We start from the raw sequence: 24,869 nt of genomic DNA on the forward strand, positions 1-24,869 counted from the left end.
CTGTGTGGAAGCTGACGTTCTCTCAGGGTGAGCAGCGAGACTAGCGGAGGCCGTATTTAAGCAGGGAACCAAACATTGATGGTAGAACTGGGGGCCAAGAGGAGGGGCAGGCGGGTGCATGGCGTGCGCATGCGCAGTGCTGCCGGCTGAGCAGAAAGCCCTGACACGAGACTCTGTTGGAAGGAACACACGGTTCGGGGGTGACTGTGAATTCAGGGTTCCCGGGGCTCGGCTGAACTCTGCCTCCATATGACCTGTGTGGCTCTCTACTTCTTAGACTTGTGCCGGGGTACAGTGTGTGTCTTGGGGCTCCCCACTTGTTTGGTTTGTAGTGGAACTATCTGGGCTCTGGGGGTGGGCCTCTACTCCTGAGTCAGGGCTTGTAACCGGCTTGGAGCCTGTGACCTGTGACCTGACTGTCCCAGTTCCCTGTGGAGGTGCCAGTTGAGCCTCACCCTGGCGAACCTGTGCTGCCCTTGCTGCGCGGCTGGGAAGAGCTGCCCTTTTCCCTGAGCATTACTCTCTTGATCGCCCATGATATATATCTTCCTCTTGTAGCGTGTGTCGCTTTAGTCAGCTTGTGCAGAGGGCTTGGTTGCGGCGACCTGAGTATGGGATCCTTTCTCTTCAAGTCCTCCTTGCGGGGCCATCCTGCTATCCTTGTCCTTCTGCTGGGTCCTGGTTTGGAAGGTCTTGATTGGCAGATCTGTCCCTTGCAGTTTGGTCTCTGAGGTTTTCCAGTTGTTCACCATCTAGGGGCAGGATCCCCACTGCCCCCACATCCTCGGCGCACCTGACCGCGACCATTGATCCTTTGCAGTAAGAACTGCTTTCAGACACACAGCTAGGGGCCGGAGAGATGCCTCAGCAGTTAAGAGCCTGTGCTGCTCTTTCAGAGGATCTGAGCTTGGTTTCAGGCACCCATGTCCAGCAAATTCACAGCTGCTTCTAACTCCAGGGGATCCAATGACCTCAGGTTTTCTTTGGCTTATGCGGGCGCCGTACACATAGACATGCACATGAACACGTAACTAAAGATAAAATGAAATCTACAACAAAATAAAAAAAGACTAAAAAGGAGAAGAAAATACATTAAAGGAAAACTAAGTTACCTATAGGTCAAGCTGTCTGCAGTCAGACCTGAGTCAGACATTACTAATCGATTGCCGTGCATGTAAGCAAGTATCCAGGCTGACGGAACAGATTGATTGGTCTGGTACAAGGCGGAAGCCTGGCTTGTTGTTCAGTGTGGTGTGCACACTGGCTCTCTCCTCTCCTACTTCCCTCATTTTCCCACAGTGACAAGGTGATCTTGGTCCTTGTGAAAAATGTGAGAAGGCTTTGTATAGGGCTTTGTGGGGTGCAGGTTAGGACTGAGGATGCTGGTGGCCACCCGGCACTGCGATGGCACTTCAAGGTTGGGGAATAACTCCCCAGCACTCTCGCTGCAAGGGCAGGCTACGCCTGAGGCCTCCTTCCCGGACCATGACAACCCAGGTGTGATCAGAAGTCACATCATCTGTCAAAGCGGGAGGGGGAGGAGCCTGCCTCTCCCCCTCCCAGACTTCTTAAGCCGCCGTTTGTTTTCTCATGGTGGGCGGAGCTCTGAGCAGCTGCTTGGCTGGGACCTGGGTTCCTATAGCTCCATCCGCCCTGCTCCACAGTCCTCCCCTCCCCTTCGTGCCTGAGCCTGCCTCGTCTCCGTGAAGGCAAATACATCTGTGCTCTGCGGGCCACTCCATGCTCGCCAGTGCCCTGCTAGGGCCGTTCCCAGCCCCGTGCCAGTAGGCAGGGCCTGGGAGAAGTGATCCTTCCTTCTCTCAAACCCTGCAACTGGCTGGTGTGGGCAGTGGTGAAGGTGGGATTTGCAGGCTGAACATCCAGCTCGTGGCCTTAGAGGGCCTGGGCTTAGCCCCGCTGCCCCCTCAGGTGCCCCAGCTGGAGAGTGAGGTAATACAGGAGCACCCCAGGTCCCTGTGAGGCCTGCGTGGAGATGTCGAGTCCAGTATTGTGGTTTATTATGCTCTTCTACATGAAAGGATACCCCCAGCAGTACCCCGTAGCTCCAGGGCTCCAAGCATGGTGGGAACATTGCTGTGGTGATTGTCGGGAGAGGACGGAGCTGGGAGCTCATCTGGGCCTCTTGTTGCAGGGTGGCAAAATGGCTGCAGTGGCTCCTGCACTTGCTCACTGCCCCTTTCTTCCATAGGACGTGGGGCTGCTTGAGTACCAACACCACCCTCGTGACTACACCTCCCACTTGTCACCCGGTTCCATCATCCAGCCACAGAGGAGGCGGCCCTCACTGCTGTCTGAGTTCCAGCCTGGGAGTGAACGGTGAGAAGTTGTGACTTTTTGTCTAGCCCTTGGTGTCCCAGAGACTTTTTGTGGTAAAGCTGCAGGGGTCCAGACTTTAGCCCTTCCTAGTGACACTCCTGGTGGCTTCGTAGGGCTTCTCCCAGCAGCAGGGACTGTGGAGGAGGCAACTATGACCATCTCTACACAAGGTTGAGAATGGTTAAGAGACAGAAGGCTCACCCCTCCACCTGCTGGCTAGATCAGGTTTAACATCAGGAGTGCTGTGATCGGCTAGTGATGTCTGCTCAGAGAGGGTGAGAGGAATAGTGTTGTGTATGCTGTTCTTTGCATAAACCTCATGGTGCTTCTCAGGCCTGTGCTTTAACACCCCCCCCCCAGGGGTCTGTTAAAATGTAGAGTCTTGGTCAGTTGCAGTGGGGTGGGTCTTATGTTTTGCATTTCTGGTTAGCTCAGGAGGGTCTGTGGGGTCTTCAGGCCACAGACTGGGTAGTCACAACAAGGCCTCTGAGACAGAACCATGTCTCCTCCTGTCAGGGAAGACAGAGGAACCTTCTTAACAAGGCTCCTAGTGAGAACCTGGCTAGGTGGACACCTGGAGTCTTGGTCCCAAGCATCTGTCTCCCGTGTGATATGCGACCCTGGCCTCCCACAGGTCCCAGGAACTCCACCTGCGCCCCGAGTCTCGTACCTTCCTGCCCGAGCTGGGCAAGCCCGACATAGAATTCACAGAGAGCAAGCGCCCGCGTCTGGAGCTACTGCCTGATACCCTGCTGCGCCCGTCACCCCTGCTGGCCACTGGGCAGCCAAGTGGGTCTGAAGACCTTACCAAGGTATACCCTACCCCAGCTGGGCCTAGGCGCCCTTCTGCTGCTGCCCCCGCTGGTGTGGGCAGAAAGGGGGCGGCTGGGTGGAAGGAGGGAGGACAGCTCTGGCGTGGGTGTGAGGGTGGGACTGAGCACTGGAGCTGCTGCCAGGTAAGGGGAGAGAGTGTGGGTGGTGGATGGAAAGAAGTGGGACTGTATCTCTAGCTGGCAGTGTCCAGACTCTGTGGCGGGACCCAGTGTGTGGCTGTTATCTGGCTGGTGTGACTGGGAAGTGTGGCATGAGGTCCTGCGAGGCCTTGGAGTGGAGGGTTGGGGGCTGATGGCATAAGACCAGCCCCTGTGTCCACGTCAGCACAGTCTGCTTGCGTGCAACAGTGGCTTGAGCCTCCTTAGGCTTCACACAGCAGACTGCATGGCCAGGGCTGCCCCATGTTTGAGCTAGCATTCTGGAGGGAGACTCTAGAGTCCCTTGAGATGAGACAGGACGGATGGCATGGTGCCTGACATGTCAGGGCCTGGGGTTTGAGGGCCTCAGGAGGACGGACAGACAGATCTGCTGCTGCCCAGGTCTGAGTGGCCCCTTGGGTTGCAGGTAGACTGGCTGGGTCTACATCTGTAGCCGTGTGGTCCAGAGGAGCCTCAGAACAGCGTGAGGCCAAGCCCTGTCTCCATGGAGACCGTGTATACTCCTTGTCTCGGCCTAATCCCATGTGTTCACACACCCTGGTGTTGTAGAGGAGGAACTCTGCTCCTTGTGTGCGCTAGACCAGCTCGCTACCACTGAGCTGTATCTTTAGGTCCCTTTTAGCATATGTATGTGGGTACGTGCGCACGTATATTATTCCCCCCCACCCCCATAGGGTTTTGCTAAATTGACCAGGCTGGCCTTGAATGTACTCTATAGACCGGGCAGGCCTTGACATCACAACTTTGCCTCAGCCTTGCATATAGTTCCGCACAGCTCCGATGACAGGCCTGTGACTCCGAGCCAGGCTTGCTCTAAGTCTTCCCTCTGTCTGTTCTCTGGCCCTCACTTTGTTCTAGCTGTGCTGTCCCAGCCTTTGGCCTCTCTGAGCCCCGCTTGCTCCTTGTTAGTCAGTAGCAGACCGACCCTAAGTTACCCAGGCTATCTAGATAGAGGGTTTGGCTGTGAGCCTTGAATACACACCTTCAGGCTGGCCCAGGTGACAGGACCAGACTCCAGTCTCCATAGGAGAGTAAAGATGCTGGCGTGAGTTCTAGAATGTTCTTGGCGGGTTGGAGCTATAGGAGTCCAGCCCATTCCCAGTGCAGTCTGTTCACCCCTATCAGGTGACCTAAGGCAGGTGCCAGGATGTTAGGGGACACATGGCCTCGTCTCCCTGACATCGATTGGGGTAGCCTCATTCCCTGCCCTGGACTATCCCTGGGAAATAGAGGTCCGTTCCAGACTGACACTTTACCCACCTCTGGCAGCTCTCTCTCCCCTGCTGCGCCAGGACCCCTCCCCCTTCTCTTCTCCCCACTTAGCCCAAGAGGCAGCACCCATATCCACAGTGTAGACGCCAGGTCTAGCCACTGCTTACCCTGTGTCAGCCTCAGCTGCCCCAGGCCCCCGTCACTCCCCTGGACTGTGGTAGTGACCTCTCACCTTTCCTCCCACTCTCCTGTCTCAGGACAGTGGGGTGGGGTTTTCCTCCTGTCTGTACTGCAAGCGGAGTCAGACATCCCCGGGCTAGGTGGGGGCCAGTGTGGGGTGGCCAGCAATGAGGGGGCGTAACCAGGATGGCCACAAGGGTGCTAAGCCAATACCCAGAGTGCGCCTACAGCGTCTGTTATGTGCCAGGGTCTTCCCAGCTCTGGAGGCATCCTCGGACATCCCTGTTTGGAGCTTTGGCTGAGAGCTTGAAGTGGGGGATGGGGTTCAGGTAGGCAAGCCCTTCAGGAGGCTCTTCCCTGCCCTAGATCCCCTGTTATCCCTGAGCCCCTGTCCCTGCTGTTAGAAAACAGGAGGGGCTGTGCATGGTAAGCCTTCATCCACGGGTAGCAGACGGGTGGGTGTCTCAGGACCAGCTCTGTCTGGGTTTTGTCTCTCCATAGGAACCTGTCAGCCTCTGCTGTCACTAGCCACTTGCCAGAGTGCTCCAGGTCTAGCCTGTGGCTCTTCTGAGGGTTTGGTCCTCACAGTCACCAGTGAGGCCACCTGTGGCTCAGGTGTTCTGGCACCCTGCCTTTGTCAGGGTGTGCCACTGCTGTGATGAGACACCACTGCCAAAGGCAGCCTGGGGAGGAAAGGGGTTATCTGGTATTTGGGTCCAGATCCCTCACTGCTCATTAAGGAAGGAAGTCAGGACAGGGACTCAGACAGGGCAGGCACCTGAGGCAGGAGCTGATGCAGAGGCCGTGGAGGGATGCTGCTGTCTGGCTTGCTCAGTTCTTAGAGAACCGAAGACCTCCAGTCCAGTGCCGGCACCCTCCATAATGGGCTGGGTTCTCCCCATCGTCAGTAATTAAGAAAGTGCTAACCCACAGGCTAGCCTACAGCCCCATCTCACGGAGGCGTTTTCTCATTCGAGGTTCCCTCCTCTCAGATAACTATAGCTTGTTTTAAGTTGATGATAAAATTAGCCAGCACAACTGATCCCTTGTCAACCTGACATAAAAACGTCACCGTTGATCCACAGCTTTTCCTTTCTTGTTCTTCCCCCAGATGTCACATTAATAAAGACACCACAATAGAAAACATTCTACAGCCTTCCAAATTCAAGCACACTAAAAGTTGTCTTCTTAAAATATCAGTCTTTTGCCGGGCGGTGGTGGTGCACGCCTGTAGTCCCAGCACTTGGGAGGCAGAGGCAGGCGGATTTCTGAGTTCGAGGCCAACCTGGTCTACAGAGAGAGTTCCAGGGCAGCCAGGGATACACAGAGAAACCCTGTCTCGAAAAACAAACAAACAAACAAACAAAAATATCAGTCTTTTGTCTGTACAGAGGTTATATCTTTTCAAAACGTACTTTCTCTGTTTGGGTGTTTTGCCTTGGCTGTTTGTATCATGTGTGCAGTGCCTGCAGAGGACAGAGGAGCTTTGGGTCTGTTAGCATTCCTTCCACGCCCCGCCCAGCAGTTACCTGGGAACAGACCCAGTCCTGGGTTGCTCTACCTGGGGCTGGCGGCCACTCCTCGCGCTCTCTGCTCCTCTCTCTCTCTGACTCTCTTCTCTCCCTGACCCCTTTCTCCCTCTCTCCCTTTCCTCTTCCATTCTCCATGTGTTCCTGGCCAGCTCCCCTCCCCTCCCCTCCCTTTCCCCTCCCTTCCCTTGTCCCTCCCCCCCTCCCCCCCTCCCCTGCCCCTCCTCTCCCCTCCCCTCCCTTCCCCTCTCCTCCCATCCCCTCTGTGTGTGTCTTTCTCTGTCTCCCATTCCCTTCTAATGTCCTTAAATTTTATTCTATACAGAAAAAGCAGTCTTTTAAAATTCAAAATCTCTCTAAAGCTCTCAAATTTCATATTTTTCTTTTTAAAGTTTAAAGTCTTTCAACTGAGCTCCTGTAAAATAAAAGATAAGCTAAATGATTTATTTCAAGAGGGAAGACAAACCCAATCTACAGTGTAGCTCATCATGGGATTCTCTCTTGATCTCTGGGCTCCTCCACGGTCTTGCCTCCCGGCTCTGGCCCTGGCTCTGTCTCCACCGCTGCTGCTGTTCCTGGTGGGCATCCCATGGTACTGGCATCTCCAAAATGTTGGGGTCTTTTGCTGCCACGGAGCTGCACTCTCACCAATAGCCTTTCTCGGGTTCAAGTCATGGTGCCAAGTCTCACCTTCTCAGCATGATCCCTTTAGTCCTGGGCTGCCACAGAGGCTGCACCTTCACCAATGGCCTCCCCTCCCCTCTCAGTGCCTAATCCCAGCTTCCGCCTTCATGACCACTTCATGTCTTTAAAACCAGTATCACCGGGGTGACTCTTACATTACCAAGTTTGGCTGGAGAGCAGGGTTCAGTGTTGGCTGCCTCTGGGTGCTGGGTCTCAGGAAATGCGTGTTAGAAGATTTCACCTCAGTGATGCAGGTCTGTTCTTAGTCACTGCTGATGTCTCCCCTACCCTGACCAGCATCAATTGTCACAGGAAAGCAAAGGTTTCGTTTCAGTGGTGTGCTGGTCTCTTGTTAAATCGTGGCTGCCTCTTCAGTCCTGGCTGACCAGACACCAGTCTTAATTCAAAATAGCAAGTATTCAACGGCCCTGAGGGTCTTAATGAGGCGCTTAGAATTCCCCCACGACTCTACAAGCCTCTGTCATTTGCGTTTTTCTCAGTGTTGTTTTCTTCTACATTTCTACAGAATAGCTCACTGAACCTTAAACACTTGGTGGCTTTTTTTTTTCCCCCAAACTTCTGAAATCCTTCCAAAATCCTCCCCTAAAACCACACGGTGTCAGGTCTGTCACAGCGCCGTCTCAGTCTTCTGGTACCAATATCTGTCATAGTTAGGGTTACTTTTGCTGTGACGAACCACCATGACCAAAATTACTTGGCAAGGAAAGGGCGTATTTGGCTTATGCGCTGTTCATCCTCAGAGGAATCAGGACAGGAACAAACAGCAGGAAGCTGGAGGGGGGAAGGCAGGAGCTGATGCGGAGGCCATGCGGGGTGCTGCTGACTGGCTTGCTCCTCATGGCTTGCTCAGCCTGCTTTCTTAGAGAACCCAGGACCACCTGCCCAGGGACAGCTCCGCCTACAATGAGCTCCACCCTCCCCCATCAATCCCCAATTAAGAAAAGCCGCTCTCTCGGGCTTGCAGGCAGCCTGATGTCACCTGGGAGAGGTGTTTCCTCAGTGTAGGTTCTTCCCTCAAGTGACTGTGATTTGCATCAAGTTGACATAAAACTAGTCAGCGTGCGCGCGCATGCGCGCGCACGCGCACACCACACACACACACACACACACACACCTTTAGGGTCTCCGCCTTGTTTCTGTTTCCCATTCTGTTTCTGTTTGATTGTGTTGTTCTGTTTCTGACTTTCTGTCCCTCACCATCTCTGCCTCGCCTTCCCACCATCTGTCCTTCCTTCCCCTGACTGGGCCCCATCTGGGCTGGAGCCAGGCTCCAGGGGACTGGATGCGTGAGGAGAGAGGGAATGTACACAGCTCTGGGCAACCGAGCAACCATGGTTGTGAGGGGTCCAGCTGGAGGTGGGAGCAGGGGTTTGGGGGGTGTTTCTGGCCTCCTGACATTTGGCAGTATCCTCCCGCTTGGACTGCCCAGTATCTCTGCTGTTTTGTTGGGGAACTCCGGGATGTCGCCGTGGAACCTTCTCTTGAAAGATCCTTGTGTGGTTGGGGCCTGGGACACCAGCTTAAGCACAGACCCTGAACTCGGTGCCTATAATGAAATCTAGGTTTGATAGCTTCTGGCTGAGCTCTGCCCTGGTGGCCCCGTGGCCCACGCTGCTTCTTGGAGTGCTTGAAAGACAGCACGTGTGACTCTGGGAACCCCCATCCCTATCCCCCACAGGTCCAAGACCCACAGAGTGCAAGCTCCCCAATCCTTGGCTCTGCTGACCCAGCCATCTCTGCCATTCCCTCAGCTCTGGCCTGGAACCTGCCAGTGTGGCCGTTGGCCACAGGCCTCTGCTGAGATGGGAAGGGATCAGCCTTGGGTTTCCATTCCCAGGCCTTTTGTGACAGGTCTTTATGTCAGAAACAGCATTTCTTACTGCTGCCTTGAAGCTTTCTGCCTAGGCACAGGACTCAGAGAGTGACTGACTCAGTGGAATCTGACTACTTGTCTAGAGTGAGTCTATCTGACTGCCTGACAGACTGACTGACTGGGGAGAGCCTGACTGACTGACTGACTGACTGACTGACTGACAGATGGACAGATGAGTATATCTGATTGGCTGAGAGAGTCTGGGCAGAGAACTAAATTGCTGCCTGGTTTCTGGTTGGGCTTAGGGTTTGTCTGTCCTCAGGCTTGGGACTTACAGAAGGAGGGGGTCACCTGCAAGCGAAGTCACCTGTCACTTAGAGGGTAGTTTGTCAGGTGCCCTCAGTGTATGTTGGCATACCAGGCGCCATCTCTCCTGCCATTGGCTCGCCATCTGTGAAGCAGGACGGTCAGGAGTCAGGCTTTCATCCTCTGGAACGTGGTCCTCCATCTGTGAGGGAGCTGTTTGTATGGCTTCTCCCGGCCCTGCAGTCTGTTGTGTGTGGATTCTCCCTGTCTGGATGATTCTGTGATGGTGTTTGACTGCCTTTGTTCTTGCGCCTTATTATGTGGCAGCATGTATATCAGAAAGGGGACCTGCCGCGTGTTTGTACACCAGAGGGGGTCTGGCTTGGGTCATATTATGCCTGGTCCCAAGGATGAGCCACCATGAGAGACAGGCTGATCTAGCGGGTCCCGGAAGTGAGGCTCAGCCACACAGAGTGGCTGGTGTTGCCAGCTGCATTTTCTGTGCTGTCCCAGACTTGGGGCCGGGCCTTCTGTAGGTGGCATGGCTTTGGAGCCCATCTTGGACTACAAGAAGTTTGGTCCTTGGCTTCAGGTTGCGCGGTCCCACAGCTGACAGACACCCTTATTCTAAGTCTGTTTCTCTCTCTTCTGCTTTGGGGGAACCGAGCAGAGGGTACAATATGAACTCTGGGCTTGGGGGATCATACCCAGTGCCACCTTCTGTTTGGAGATGGATAGTGAGAGTTTCCTGGAGCATTCTGTTGGGAGGAGAGTCTGACGTCCCCAGTATGCTGTGTTCCTCTGTCCTGTGTTAGATGATAACATGAGGTCGGGGCGAAGTACTGGGCTGAGAGCAGACAGGGAGAGGGAAAGGGACAAATGGAATTGTAGGCTCTTCTAGTGGCAAGAGCGATGAGGGTGGGCGTAGGTGGGGCACCTGGCTGCCCAGGCTGCAGTTGTTCCCAGGAATAAAGCGTCCTCTGTCCTTAGAGTGCAGCTGTGTGGGGGCGGGGAGCAGCCGCTGACTTTGCTGGGCCATGGCTGCCAGCAGCTGCTGTCTTGGCCCAGAGGGGAACAGGGTGGGGCTGACCTAGCTGGGAACCAGGGACAGACCTTTCTTGACAGTACTGTTCTGTGATAACAGCGTGTCAGAGGCTATGGATGCACCGAGGCTCACAAGCATTGTGGAGGGGAAACTACTCCTGTCCCCGCTCCCGGGACCCCCCCCCCCCACATTGTATAGATAGGGATACTGAGGCAGACAGTACCTCCATGCACTATCTGTGGTCAGAGAACTGGGTGTTGCAGGCAGAGCAGGGCTGGGATTGGAGCCCAGGGCTCTCTAGATGAGAACTAGCTTGTTTTCCTAACCTCTTTGTTCCCAGAGCATCCCAGTGCAGCCTGGGTGGTCCCTGACTAGCTAGAGAACAGAGGGAACTGTGGAGCAGCCAGGCATGGGGCCATGTGGGAGATACACCGGTAGCCTCTGGGAGGAGCAGCCCGCTGAAGCCGATGAATGCCCATCGGTGAAGGAGAGCCCTGGGTGGTGGTGCAGACCTGTCCCCTCAGTATGAGGGAAGCTGAGACAGGACACCCTGGGCAGCATAGGGAGAGATGGCTCACCACTGGGGTCACTCGCAGAAGGCCTGGATCTGGTGGTTCCCAGCATCCATGTGGCTTGCGGCTGTCTCAGCCCCAGTTCCAGGGGTTCTTGACCCTCCCTCTGTTTGACCTCTGAAGGGACTAGGCTTGCATGTGGCGCAGATAACACACGTGTAGGCAAAGCACTCATACATCTTTCAAAGGTCGAAGGTAACAGATGGCGTGGGCAGTAGGTCTGTGGCGGAGCGCTCGCTTAATGTGCACAAGGCTTCTATCTCTTCGCTCTGCGAAAACAGAAAAGAGCGAGGCCCGGTGACCCCGCTGGCTTCTGTGTGTTGTGACAGGTGTGGCTTTCTGAAAAGCTGAGTGCTTCAGTTCAGAGGCTGCAGCCTGCTTGCATAGGCCACCACGCACATGTGGAGGGCATATGCGGGGGGCGCTGTGGGAGTCTTATTTCTGTTGCTGGGAAACAGGAGAGGTCTAGCCAGGAGGACGACTGTCATTACTCAGGCCGCCTGGCGGCCTCCTGGATTTTGTCTTCAGAGAACACAGCCGTGGGAAGACTGGCCAGGGCTAGGCAGGATCCATGCGCAGCCCCGCGAGCGTGGGGATGCTCAGGGTAGGCCCTCAGTATGCCGCAGCCTGAAGCCATGGCTGGACAAACTCGGGTGATCGCGCTCTCTCCACTCTGACTATCCGTAGGAGCGTAGCCTAGCAGGCAAGCTGGAGCCCGTGTCGCCTCCCAGCCCACCGCACGCCGCGCCTGAGCTAGAGCTGGCGCCGTCTCGGCTGTCCAAGGAGGAGCTGATTCAGAACATGGACCGTGTGGACCGGGAGATCACCATGGTGGAGCAGCAGATCTCCAAGCTGAAGAAGAAGCAGGTGAGTAGTGGGGATGGGAGGGGCCCCCTGGAGAGGGCAGGAGCCTGGCCCCACATGGCCCCACACCCTCAGGTGCCTGGAACCACGCAATTTCCAGGTAGGTGTGTGTGTGTGTGTGTGTGTGTGTGTGTCTTGTTTCTGGAAGCCTTTGGGCTGGGCATATCAGGCTCTTACATCTGTACTCCCGACAAAGAGCCCTGAGCTTGGGGGTGGGGTGCGGGGAGGACCAAGGCTTCCTGGGAGAGGCACCATGGGTACTCCTGACAGAGGGCCCTGAGCTTGGGGGTGGGGTGCGGGGAGGACCAAGGCTTCCTGGGAGAGGCACCATGGGTACTCCTGACAGAGGGCCCTGAGCTTGGGGGTGGGGTGTGGGGAGGACCAAGGCTTCCTGGGAGAGGCACCATGGGTACTCCTGACAGAGGGCCTTGAGCTTGGGGCTGGGGTGGGGGGAGGACCAAGGCTTCCTGGGAGAGGCACCATGGGTACTCCTGACACAGGGCCTTGAGCTTGGGGGTGGGGTGGGGGGAGGACCAAGGCTTCCTGGGAGAGGCACCATGGGTACTCCTGACACAGGGCCCTGAGCTTGGGGGTGGGGTGGGGGGAGGACCAAGGCTTCCTGGGCACCGTGGGCTGCCCAGTGCAGAGAAAGAGCCTTAGGCTGTTCTCACATGAGAAGCCAAATGGGGAGCTGGGAGCTGGGCAGTGAGGCCTTCCAAGATGGCCGCCCAGAATCTCAGAGCGAGGCTGGGCCCTGGTATGGTCAGCTTGGCTGTGCCAGACCAGTGGAGAACTCAGATCTTCAGTCCTCCAGGCCTGGCTTGGGACTGGGCTGGAGCCACCGTTACCTGCATGGATATTGATCAAGTCTGAGAACAAGTGACTTGAGCTGTTGTTACTAGTTAAGTTTTTATTTTTATTTCCTCTTACCTAAATTGCTTTTTTTTGAATGGTATCTTAGAAAAGAATGTTTAATACACACACACACACACACACACACACACATATTAATGAATAAGATGGTTCGGTGGTTAAGGACATGTATTGTTCTTGCAGACTCCCCAGGTTCAATTCCCATCACCCACATCTGGCAGCTTACAGCTGTTTGTAACTCCACCCTCAGGGGAAGCCCCTAGCCTCAGGCATGTGCACATACATATACACGGATGTACACATATGTATGTGATGTAAATACGTAATAATAAAAACATTTTAAGAAAATAAAATACACTTACTCACTTGTGTGTGTGCATATGGCTGCTTAGTTTGTGGAGTTGGTTTTCTCCATCTTGTGCTTTGTCGGCTTCTGGTGGTTAACCTTCCCCCATCCCCCTCTTTTTTTTGAGACAGGATTTCCTAGAACTCACTCTTTAGACCAGGCTGGCTTTGAACTCAAAGATCTACCTGCCTCTGCCTCCTGAGTGCTGGGACTAAAGGTGTATGTCACCAGTACCTGGCTCAGCACCCCTTTTTTTGGGAGGGGGCATGAGGGAAGACAGGGTTTTTCAGGCTTTGACTGGCTTTGAACTCACAGAGATTCTCCTGCTTCTGACCTTTGTTTGAGTGCTGGGATTAAAAGAGTGCGCCACCACCACACCTGCCCCTCCCCTTTAAATGCACTTAGACATTTTGGTGTGTGTGTGTGTGTGTGTGTGTGTGTGTGTGTGTGTGTGTGTGTGATGTATGCACATTCAGGTGCCTAGAGGCGCTGAGAGGGCATTTTGGAGCTAGAGTTACAGGTAGTTGTGAGCTGTCCAACTTGGGTGCTGAGAACCGAACCCAGGTCCTTTGGAAGAGCAGTCAGTACCCACTCATAACCCCTGACCAGTCCCCTCCGCATGCCCCACCCCCAAACTAAACTTCCCAAGCAGAAGTGAATCAGTTTAAGGTTGACAGTTCATGGGCAGTTCACTTCTTCCACTGTCCTGACAGACGCAGAGCCATTTAGCAGTGTCCCGTCTCCCAGCTCAGGGTCACCCTGGTGACAGTCTGTGGAGCTACTTTCTGGACACCTCCCACGCACGGACTCACATTTCGTGTCTTTGCCTCGTGTGCTCAGCATAAGGAGCTCAGGGGTCACAGAGCAGTCAAACATCTTATGGAAGAAAAGTGTTAGTCGACTGTGCGGCTCTAGTGTGCCATGTCGTGTGCTCGAGTGACTGTCCCTGCTTCCCACTGCTCCTGGGGGGCGGGGGGGCAGCTCTTTCAGGTTCTCTCCAGCGCTGTTTCCTGATGGTCCTGGGATGGGGCTGGTCACTGTGACTGTGTAGGGTGTGGTCGATGGTTGTGTGAAGCCGGGCTGTTACAGCTCTGCGCCCACCAGGACAGATGTGCAGTGTGACTTTGGATCTTCCAAACACCTTTTTGGGTATGCAATGTCACTGCCAGGTCACATTGAGGAAGATGCCGAGGGTCAGAGAGGCGCAGTTACTCTAGACTCCTGAGTGATGGAACTGAAATCTGACTTGAGGCCAAGAGGAGTGCTGTCTGGTCAGGGCTGTAACCAAGACATTGGTTCCTTCTCACTCCTGGGGGAGGGTCTGCACCCTTAGGTTTCCTGGTTTCCTAGTTTTTGGTTTATTGGTTTTTTGGTTTTGTTTTTTAGCTGATCTGTGAGAGTGGCCACCAGGGGGCACTGTAGGACCAAGGCAGCTTGGCTCTTCTGACCTCAGTGCCGACTGTTCCTGCCTCATCCTCTCCCTGTTTGGGGCCATGAAGCTCTGTTCCCATGTGACTGAACATGCTAGCTGCATGTACCTAGTAAGCAGAGTGGACCCTGCTCTGATCGCACGCATGGCGCCCTCTGTAGGTCACATTAGGGGTTGGCTTCCCGTGGAGCCTGAGAGTCTTGAATTGTTTGGTCTTGGCTCCTGACTCTGGGGTAAAGCAGACAGCAGCAGCAGGAAGGGATGCGGACATGATGGATGAGGGAGGGGTCCAGTGTGAAGACACGGGCATATGCTGCTGCTGCTGCTGCTCCTGGCGGTGGGGTTGATGCTCATGCTGATAGTGATGCTGATGATGGGGATAGTCGGTGTGATGGTGATCGTAACCGAGGCGGCAAGTATGGAAATGGCAGCAGCGATGGGGACGAGGGTGCTGCTGCTGCTGATGGTGGTGGTAGTTAGGATGGTGACTGATGTTATGGTAATAGAGGTGGTAGTAGTAGTGATTGGTGATGAGGATGAGGGGTGGGGGTGAGGGTGTTTTAATGATGATGGTAATTGTAATGGTGGTGATGATGTTGATGGTTAGTGATCATGGTAGGATGATGGTGGTGGTGGTGGTGGTGGTGGTGGTGGTGGTGGTGGTGGTGATGTTTGTGATGGTGATGTTCATGATAGTAATGAAGGTGACAGTGTTGATGGCCATGGTAGCAGTGGTGATGATCTGATGGTGACGATTAGGTGCTGCTGCTGATTGTGGTAATGGTGATGATTGTAGCTGGGATAATGGTGGTAGTGATGGTGTTGATCATGGTGATGGTGGTGGTGAAGATGATTGCGATTCTGATGCTGGTGGAAAGCTCTGTCTGGCGAGTCTTCCTTTCTGCCTCTCCCAGCCCTCTCCACATAGCTCCTGGTTTAGTCCTCGGAAGATTAATTGTTTGCAGGGGAGGAGTAGGAAGTTCAGTGGCATTGAATAACTTCTCAACAGGCTGTGTCAGTATACCCATTAGAAGTATGGAAATGGCAGCAGCGATGGGGACGAGGGTGCTGCTGCTGCTGATGGTGGTGGTAGTTAGGATGGTGACTGATGTTATGGTAATGGAGGTGGTAGTAGTAGTGATTGGTGATGAGGATGAGGGGTGGGGGTGAGGGTGTTTTAATGATGATGGTAATAGTAAATAGTCCTCGGAAGATTAGTTGTTTGCAGGGGAGGAGTAGGAAGTTCAGTGGCATTGAATAACTTCTCAACAGGCTGTGTCAATATACCCATCAGAAGGGTAACGCTCCAGGTTGAGGCCTTCATTCTGTGCCTGCGGCCTCTCTCGGAGCCATGAGCTTGTAGCAGTAGTGGTGGGTGCAAACCCAGTGCAGTCTCTCACCTGTGTGACCACACTAGTCCTCAGGTTAGACCAGTTAGTTAGCTCCTGTGCACAGATGAGAAGTGAGGCCTAGCAAGGAAGAGCTCCCTCCTCCCCTCCGGCTCTGTCTCTGGGGCAGGATTTGAACCCAGAGAGCCTGGTCCAGGCTGGGATGCACAGCCACCAGGGAGCCCTGCCAAGGAGGACACTGAGTCTCTGCGTGACTCAGAGGAAATGGCGATCAGCCTGACTTCCTGTGTGTGGCTATGGGCAACCGGGGGAGGGGGGAGCAGCGCCCCAGCTTCCGGCCTCCACCGCTCACGCTGTCCCCTTCCCCGCAGCAACAGTTGGAGGAGGAGGCCGCCAAGCCGCCCGAACCCGAGAAGCCGGTGTCACCACCACCGATAGAATCAAAGCACCGCAGCCTGGTCCAGATCATCTACGACGAGAACCGGGTACGGCCTGCAGGGACAAGTCACCTTGAACCATGCGTCCCTAACACAATGGGGGCTGGCAAGTGGGTGGGGAGTGGCGGTCCAGGGGCCATGCCTGGCATAAGCATCAGGCTGGAGGAGGGCTTGGGGGGGGGGTGGCCTGCTGGTCACTGAGATGCTCTGTCACCTCATAGCCGCATAGCAGATTTAGTGACACACTTGGTGATGCCAATATTGACACTGGCAGTTAGCTGCCCGGCCGGTCGGTCCTAGGAAGGTGCACATCATAGGTCTTTCCATTCACACCTGGAGAAACAGACCCAGAGACAGGGAGTGACGTGTTCAGAGTTACACAGCCTGAACGTGGTAGCTGTGGGATTTGAACTGGGCTCATGAGCTGCAGGGCCTGATTCTCAGCTTTGGCCTCTGCTCCCACTGTCCCCTCAAGCTTGTGAGCTGTGACAGCCTGGTACCTGGTGGGCAGGAGGGACATTCCCATCTCTCCCCTCTCATTGGCTGATTCTGTGAGGAGCTTTGGGCTTTTGAGCATTGGCTGCCTGGACTCTAGCGAGAAACCAAAGCCCAGAGGGGGAACCTGAGGGAGCCAGCCAAGGGTTGTGCCTTGGGCACCATAGCATAGCATCTAAGTAGGTGTTCTTTATTGCTTAAGGAAGACACAGGGGCCCAGAGAGGGCAGGGGACCTGCTTGCAAATGCACAGCAACATAGATTTGGGCCTGGGACTCAGAAGCAGGATTGAATTTCCTAGCCAGGCAGTGGTGGCACAAGCCTTTAATCCCAGCACTTGGGAGGCAGAGGCAGGTGGATTTCTGAGTTCAAGGACAGCCAGGGCTACACACAGACACCCTGTCTCAAAAAACAAAGCAAAACAAAAAAAGATTGAACTTGCTTGCCTGTGCTGGAGGTGGCCAGAGAAGTGTGGCTTTCTCTAGCTGTGGAGGACACTGGCTCCCCAGATGTCCTTCCTGCTGCCCTTGGTTTAGCTGTCCCTCTTTAAGGGAAGTCCCTCTGCTCTTTCCCTCACCCAGATGCTCCCCACCCCCGGGGCCTTGTGCTAGCCAAGGCCTGTATCACAACCAGTTATAGTAGGTGCTTGGAGTTGGCTGGGGAGTCCCCGAGGTGCGTGACCCACCCTTGTTTGTCCCTCTGCCCGTACTGAGCCTGGAGCTGCCTCCCTAGCTTTCCCTGAGGAGTGGCAGGGCTAGCCTTCTCCGTGATCTATCAATAGGATTACATTTTAATCCCCCTTCCTTCCCACAAAGAGGCAGGACGGGGGCTTGCCTCCAGTGCTCCTGTGGTCAGGCAGCCCAAGGCCTTGTGCATCTGGAACGCATCTGTCCTCAAGGGCAGTGAGTGACTTTTCCACCTCCTGGGGAGTCTGTGGGCATCCCTGAGGCGGGTGCAGCAGCAGCTGGAGGAGGGGCATGTCACAGTCGGGGAGTAAAGGGGGGGCTGGGTGGGAGGGGCCACATCTGCCAATCGTACCTCATCACATACGCGGCTGTGCGTGTGTGTGAGATAAGTGGACCATTTGGAGTGGTCACCGTGCACTTACATGTCGTACACTTATGTCTGCTTAGCACATGTGTAGCTACGTGTGCACAGCCTGGTCTCGTGTGGACACATATGTGCACTCTGAGAGTGTTGCTCTTAGACGCTGGGGCATGCCTGTGACATCGGGGCATTGTGCAGTATGTGGTGGCGGCTGCACCTTGCTGGCCGCACCTAGCCCCAGGGTCTCTGGCTGTGTGGCTCTGGATCCTGCAAAATGCCAGGGAACGCCTGCCCTCTGCCTTGTTCTCTGTCACGCTACCTGGTGGCCTCAGACAGTGGTGTCCCTCTTGCTCTGACTACCTCATTGACAGGGTCAGACCTTCAGTACCTGTGTGCTTAGTCAGAGCTGGACTGCTCTCCTTGGGTGTCCCCATGGCCTCTGACCTCTGTCTGCAGATTGATGCAGTCCTGTTGACGCTTGGGCAAGGCTGGCTTAGCTCTGATGAGTACATACAGGCACCTACAGTGAGCTGGCCTTGTCTCCACATGAGGATGACGGATAATAGTGTTTGGGAACCTGTCGTGTGCCAGGGCTGGTATTGGCATAGTGGCCAAGTCTGCTGTCTGCCAGCGTGTCGGAGCTAGGGAGCCAGGCTGAGAGGTGACCTGGGGCCAGGCTGTGGGTCCACTAAGAACCCTGTGGTCGCCCTGGCGTAGATGTGAGGGACTCGGTCAGGCCTTGTCCCCTGGCAAGGCAGCCACCTCCCCGGGGCTGCCTTCCTGTGGCGGGCAAGCACATTCGTCAGGTGAGGGCAGTCTGGGGGCTGTGGGGGAGTTGAGCCCTCTCTGGGGAGGAAGGTGGGTAGGGCCTGGCAGATAGCTGGGACAGTGTGGCAGGGAAGAAATGCCAGGGCGTGGCTGGCCCTGTGGTCTGGGAGCAGCAGGGGCCACGTAGCAAGGCCCCAGCCATCTTAGCTGGGGGATGGGCAGCTTCAGCTTCTAGGGTGGCAGAAGATGGTGAGGGAGGAGGGTGTGTGTGTGGGAGTTGGGGTGGGGAGTGGTGTGACAGGGAGTGGGCCTGAGGCAGTCGCCGAGGAAGCCACTGTCCTTGTTGTGTCCCCAGTTCCCAAGGAGTGACAGCAGACTTGCGACCCAGCTCCTTCAAGCACATCCTTACTTGAGCTGCGGGTCTAGCCACTAGTGGATGTGGTGTGCAGGGCACAGGGTCCTAGGCCCCTCCCCCCCAGATCCAAGACTCTTCCAGCTGTGTAAGCAGTTCCTGGTGGCCCCACTGTGTTAAGTGCCACCCCGTTTGCCTAAGCACAAAGCGGGTGTTGATCCCCGCAGAGCTGTCACACACACACCGAGATACTGTAGCTGAATCATTATTACTGGCTCAGGGCCCCAAGCTTGTGCCCTGACCACACCCTGAGGCTGCTGGTCTCAGGGTCTCAGCTTGGCACGGAAGAGCCCAGAGTGGACCGACTAACCGTAGCACTAGGCAGAAGCTGCTCTACTTGCTATTTGAGCCCGCCCCCACGCCCCACCCCCCTGCCTGGTGCGGGTGGGTTGAGATAGTCTGCCTTCAGGTAACTGCCGTGGTATAGCTCTCAGGCGATGATGGTGACTTCAGTGGACCCCTGAATTTTCTTCAGTATCCACTTTCTGGTTCAGACTTTGCCAGGGCTCCGCCTCTGTGCGCCCCCGCCCCCCATCCTTTTCCCTGTTCCCCTTTCACTCTCTGCTTCCTGTGAGTCGGCCCTGGTGGTCCCATCTGGGCAGCCGGCCAGCGGAGGCACAATGTTATCTTCATGTGTTGGTCCGAGAGGAGAGATGCAGCCTATTGAGGGGTGCCCCCACAGCCATGGGGCCCTCCGCAGCACGCCTCTGTTTTCCTAATGAAGGCCTGGTTTGTGAAGGGAGGGAATAGAGGCCAGAAATAGTCACTCTATTGTGAGATGGGCTCCTAGACGGCTCCTGTGTCCCCCCTCCCCTCCCCTGCTCTGGCTCTGAGGTCAGCAGACACCAGCGGCATCCAAGCCTGGCAGGGTTAGCCACGGTCAGATCCCTAGCTAGGGCCAACCTGGGAGGGACTTGGGGGCTCCTGCAGAGTTGCCTGGGGTCCTGCCTGCAGATTGGGCTTCACCCTCAGTCCAGAGGTGCTGGTTCCAGTCTGCTCAGAGTCCTGGTTTAATTCCCTTCTTCTCTCTGCCCCACAGAAGAAAGCTGAAGCCGCGCACCGAATCCTGGAAGGTCTGGGGCCCCAGGTGGAGCTGGTGAGCCAGGCTTGGCTGGGTGGGGCGGGGGCGGGGGCGGGGGTGGGGATGGCGATGGGGAGGAGAGGAAGTCATCTACCGGCCAGCACTGTCCCCAAGGGGCCGCAGGAAGCAACACCTCCTGATAAGGACGCTGGCAGATAACTTGAGTGGCTGGCTGCTGGTCAGTGAGCCTGTCCCTGCCTCTGGCGCCCGAGGGCCGCCTGCCATGTTGGCTCTGCATATGAGCCCATCCACGGTTGGCTTGTCCGAACTCCCTTCTCTGAGCCTGACGTCTCAGTGCTGCTGCCTGCCTGTGGTGGGAAGGGTGGCTGTGTGGTTCTTATCATGGCCCTGCTGTCTGCAGTGTGTCATAACAGGGTGGGAAAGCAGTCCTGGCCTCCGGGGATCCGAGTGGGTGGGGCACAAGCGCTCCCCCCAGAAAAAAACCCAACTTGATAGCATAGCCTTGTATCATATCAGACACGTGGCAGGTGCTGCTGGCCATTGGCGCACAGGGTCTGGGGGTGTGTAAGCACCCTTGGGGTGTACATGAGTCCTGGGCACTGCCTGCTTGCTGGAGTCTGTAGAGAGGGTGCTTCCTGGCAGGTCTGTGGTGCACCCTGACGCAGGCTTGTCCCTAAAGAACCTCGGGTGCTGGGCTCCTGTGCTGCCTGTGGTGGCTCTCTGACCCCTTCCTGCTCCCAGAGCTGGGCAGGGCTGCTGTGCTGCAACCCGGTCTCTCTCCCTTCATCCACGAGTCACTGAGCTGGACCACCCGCTGCATAGTTCATCCTTCCAGATGCAGATGATGCCAGGGTCCACAGGAGTCCTGTGTCACTGTTCTTGGTCCTTCTGGCCATTTTCTCTAAATAGAGCATGCAGACCATGACCTTTTTGTTTTCTCTTGCTCTTTCTGCCTCGCCCGGCACCCCACCCCCACCCCCACACCCCCAGCATTGGTGCTTCAGGTTCTCCTACACTGTGGCCTATGTTGGCGCTTTATCCCTTTTCAGGGCTGCATCGTATTTCATTGTTTCTGTACTGTATTTTATCTTTATGTTTTCAGTTGATGACACTGGGTGGCTTTTCACTTTTGTCAACTGGGAATAAAGCCACACCATAAGAGCAGGAACAAACGGCATATGTGTCCTTTGAGTCTACGCTTGGGAGTAGAAGTGCTGTTTCCTATGGTTCCTTCCTTCCTTCCTTCCTTCCTTCCTTCCTTCCTTCCTTCCTTCCTTCCTTCCTTCCTTCCTTCCTTCCTTCCTTCCTTCCCTCCCCTGAAAGTTCCTGGCTGGTTTCTAAGGTTGCTGCACCATTGTATAGTCCCATTAGCGAGTGTCTTGCCTCTGTTTCCCCTTTCTGCCATCCTGTCCAGATTTAAGGTGTGTGTGTGGCCTGTGACCTTTCTGCCCTTGGGGAGAAGGTAATGTCAGTTGCTAGAGTTGTTCCTGGTCCCTAGAAATGGTGGTGTCTGACCCGAGGCGTTGAAGGCATCAATGTCCTATGGTGAGGACATTACCTGCTGACAGGCACTTGCTGTGTGAGGTCCTTGGGTGTTGCCACCTTCCTCACTTTCCAGAAGAGGCTCCGAAGGGTGGTACTCGACCCAGCACCACAGAGCGAGAGCAATGAGGGAAGAACTGTGCCAACCTCTGAGGGTGGCTAGGTCTGCACAGGCCTTGTGTGTACGTAGGCCTCACGCCGTCCTGCTCCTTACTAAATACTCCTGATTCCGGCTTTGGTCACTGAGCCACCGTGAATTCTGGTGCTGAGATATGACACTTGGATCAAAAGCAACATAGGGAAGGAATGGGTTAATTTTAGCTTCTGTGTTACAGCCCCTCATTGAGGGAAGCCAGGGTGGGGACTCAGGCAGAAGCTCATAGCAGAAACCATGGAAACTTCTTTGCTTTCTCACAAGTTCACCCTTAGCTTCATCATACAACCCAGGACGGCTTGCCTAGGGAATGGTGCCGCAGCCGCATCAGTTAACAGTTAAGCCCCACTCCCACCCCCATCCCCGCCCCATCCCAACAAGGTGGGGGAAACCAAACCAAACCAAGCCCACGCCCCTAGGACAGTTTTATCTAGGTAATTTCTCTGTTTAGCCTTTTCTCTCAGGTGACCCTAGGTGGCGTCAGGTTGACAATGAAAGTGAACTAGGAAAGTCAGGGGCCTCCGCTACTCAGTTACTGAGTACTTCGGGAACCTTGGCCTAGCAAGGACAAGGTAGTGACCACCTCGCCCTGCGTACCCCAAAAGGAGGTAGGAGCTCTAGGAATTCCACCTTGAGCGCCTCCCTCCCCCGGCCCATAGTGTCCCAGGAGGGCCCAGTGCTGGGCAGGGACCAGGCTGGCCAGGTGGGAGGCTCGGAGTCCCTTGTTCCCTTCCTGCTCAGTGTCCCCACAGACTGGGTTTGATCACTCCAAAAGCTGGCTTGCTGCCAGTCTGAAGCCACACCCATGGCTGTCAAGGGCTCCAGTTTGTAGCTCTCGCCATTCCTCATGGCAGCGGGACGCAAGGACCAGGTGTCCTTGTCCCTCCCCAGGATCAGCTCTCTGCCCCTGTCAGATGGCCTCAGGGTGTTCCCCGGGTGCTGGGTCTAGGGGTCTTCCCTTTCCGATGCAGTAGTGCCCCTCAGTGCCCAGGGCCACAGCGTCCTCCTTTCTCCCCAGGAAGCAGGTTGGAGTCTGTCCCCTGCTGCCCCCTTGGGTGTGGGTGTTCCCTTTGCCCCCCTCCCCATGCTGGGAGCCTCCACCCCTTCCTGCCCCTGCAGGGCTGCTCGCCATCTTTGAAACCAAACAATGGCAAACTGTCAGTCCATCTGGAATGTTCTGGGCTATTTGCACATCCTGTAAGGCGGGCCCTCTGCCCTGCACCCATTTTCTAGGTGAGGAAATCCAGACTTAGGTGTCACTGGAGCCCAAGCCCTTGAGCCATGCCTGTTCACATTGGCATTTGTTTTATTGGCATCTCGGGAAAGACAGAGAGTGGAATAGAGCTTCCCCGGGCACCAGGAAAGGGCGTCTTCATGGGCCTACACTCCTGACATGTGTCTGTATGTGTCCATATGTGTCCGTACTTGGCATGGGCCCATGGTCTCTCATCACCAGGAGAGCAGTTGAGCCTGGCTGTCTGAGCCCCTGGTGCTTTGCCATAAGCTGCAGAAACGGGTGTCTGCATGCTGGCCCGACTGCAGGTGACCCGCTTTGTCTCTGAGCAGTAGGAGACCTATTGGGGCCAGGATGCTGGCACAGTTCCTGTGCTGGTCCAGAGTGGTGTCTGCCACCTGCGGAAGGTTTCCCCTTGCAGGCTCAGAGCGGCCAGAAATCTGCACCCTTGTCTCTGGAAGGCAGCAGAGACCTCTGGGAGGTCGTGAGTAGGTTTCTGTTCCACCTGTGGCCTTTTCATGTCCCTCCGGTAGGTGGGGTAGGGGCCATATCTTGGGCAGAGTACGCTACTGCACGGGAGGACACAGACCACTGGTATAGCCTCTGACCCATGGTGGGTTGTGTGACTGCCCACTGTGCTGGCTGTGCTTTGAAGGTCATTCTCCCATGGATGTAGAACCTGGCTCATGGGTTCCCTGCTGAGGGAGCCTGTGGTGTCTTCAGCCCAAGGCCCAGCCTTGTCCTAAGACAGACATTTCTCCAGTTTATATCTGCTGCCACTGTGGGCCCTGTGTGTACCCTTTGGATGTGACCAAGGACTCATGTGCATCTGGCGTCTCACTTCTTCTAGGTCCAGAGCAGAGACCTTGGTAGTCTCTTGTAGGCCAGTTGTGGGGAGAGGTCACTTCTCGGCAGTTGTAACTGGGCTCTTCAGAAGCCGCGTGCCTGCGCCTGCCGCCTGCTGCCCTCAGCTTCTTATTCTTGATTTGTGTTGGTCTCCGTGGTCCAGGGAGAGATGCCTGGCTAGCACTAGGGCTGTAGGTTTCCATGGTAATCTAGATACCAAGCCAGCCCTAAGCGTTTTCGCAGATAAACTTCTTTGCTTGGGGTCGAGGCCAGGCAGGCCTGGGCCCTGCAGCTGGGCCCTCGAGGCAGCTATAGCCTTTTCCTGGTCAGGTCCTGTTTCTTTCTTTCTCCCCGTGTTCTTGGTCATACTCCCAGCCAATGGACAGCTACCGGTGCCAGGGCTGCAGGGCCTGGGGTCGAGGGTGCTTGTTCTGGGTGCTGGCGGGTGCCACTTGCCCACCACACCCTGTCACCCACCCCATCCATCTCTGACGTGTTTCTTCTTCCCCTGCAGCCTCTGTATAACCAGCCGTCTGACACACGCCAGTACCATGAAAACATCAAAATGTGAGTCACTGCCATGGGCTGCCAGCCCCATCCTGGGGACCGAGAGACCAGTGGAAAGTCTGGGTGAAGTCCCCAGCTGGGCTCAAAGCAGGCCTGGAGCAGAGGGAGTGGCACCTTGCAGCTTGGGTACAGAGGCTAGTGGCAGGAGGCCACGGTGTTAAGAGCTAGGCTGTTGCAGGACACAGCCAGTTCCAGTATCCAGAGGCTTCACCAGCCATGTCTTGGTGATGGGTCATTTCCTAGGTGGAGGTTTGGAGGTGATAATGTCCCTTTGGTTCTGTACAGTGGGGTTCCGTAGGGATGCCAGGCTGTGCTGGTGTCTGATGGTCCTGAAGATGGGTGTGTGTGTGTGTGTGTGTGTGTGGAATGGCTGTAAGGTAGTTACTAGCTTCCTGGGATATTTGAATGGCAGTAGCTCCCGGCAGTGATCTGTGGAGGAATCGCTTATCATCATCCAGAAACCAAAGGGTGGGAGGGGCCTGGAGCTCCTGGTGGTGTCTTAGGTGGGGGAGGGCTGGAGGCCAGGGTGTTAGGGACTCAACTCTGACTGATCAAGCCTGCCACTATAGAAGTGCACAGATAGTGGCTGGTGGCATTGGAGTGTGGCCCGGTGAGCTCAGTAGGTGGCAGCGTCCTGGAAGCTAGTGTCCTTCCTGATTCTTATGGGTCACAGATAAAGGAGGCCTCTGTAGGTATGGCTTTTGGGGTTGTGTGATGTCACACTCTGTCTACCTCCTGTGTCTGCTGGAAGAACTTTCCTGAATAACCCCGAGG

At 55.6% G+C, this 24,869-nt stretch overlaps 1 protein-coding gene across 23 annotated transcripts in view; it reads left to right on the plus strand.

Annotated features, from left to right (window-relative positions):
* Positions 1–24,869, plus strand: part of Ncor2 (nuclear receptor corepressor 2) — a 162,324-nt gene that overhangs the window by 57,277 nt on the left and 80,178 nt on the right. For all 23 annotated transcript variants that reach the window (XM_052167904.1, XM_052167921.1, XM_052167923.1 and 20 more), the window contains 6 exons: positions 2,210–2,337; positions 2,972–3,149; positions 11,379–11,558; positions 15,924–16,037; positions 19,750–19,806; positions 24,043–24,095. In XM_052167904.1, the coding sequence (XP_052023864.1) occupies positions 2,210–2,337; positions 2,972–3,149; positions 11,379–11,558; positions 15,924–16,037; positions 19,750–19,806; positions 24,043–24,095 (710 nt within the window). The remainder of the gene's footprint in view (positions 1–2,209; positions 2,338–2,971; positions 3,150–11,378; positions 11,559–15,923; positions 16,038–19,749; positions 19,807–24,042; positions 24,096–24,869) is intronic.

Source organism: Apodemus sylvaticus, chromosome 22 (genome assembly GCF_947179515.1).
Source record: "Apodemus sylvaticus chromosome 22, mApoSyl1.1, whole genome shotgun sequence".
Classification (NCBI taxonomy): Eukaryota; Metazoa; Chordata; class Mammalia; order Rodentia; family Muridae; genus Apodemus; species Apodemus sylvaticus.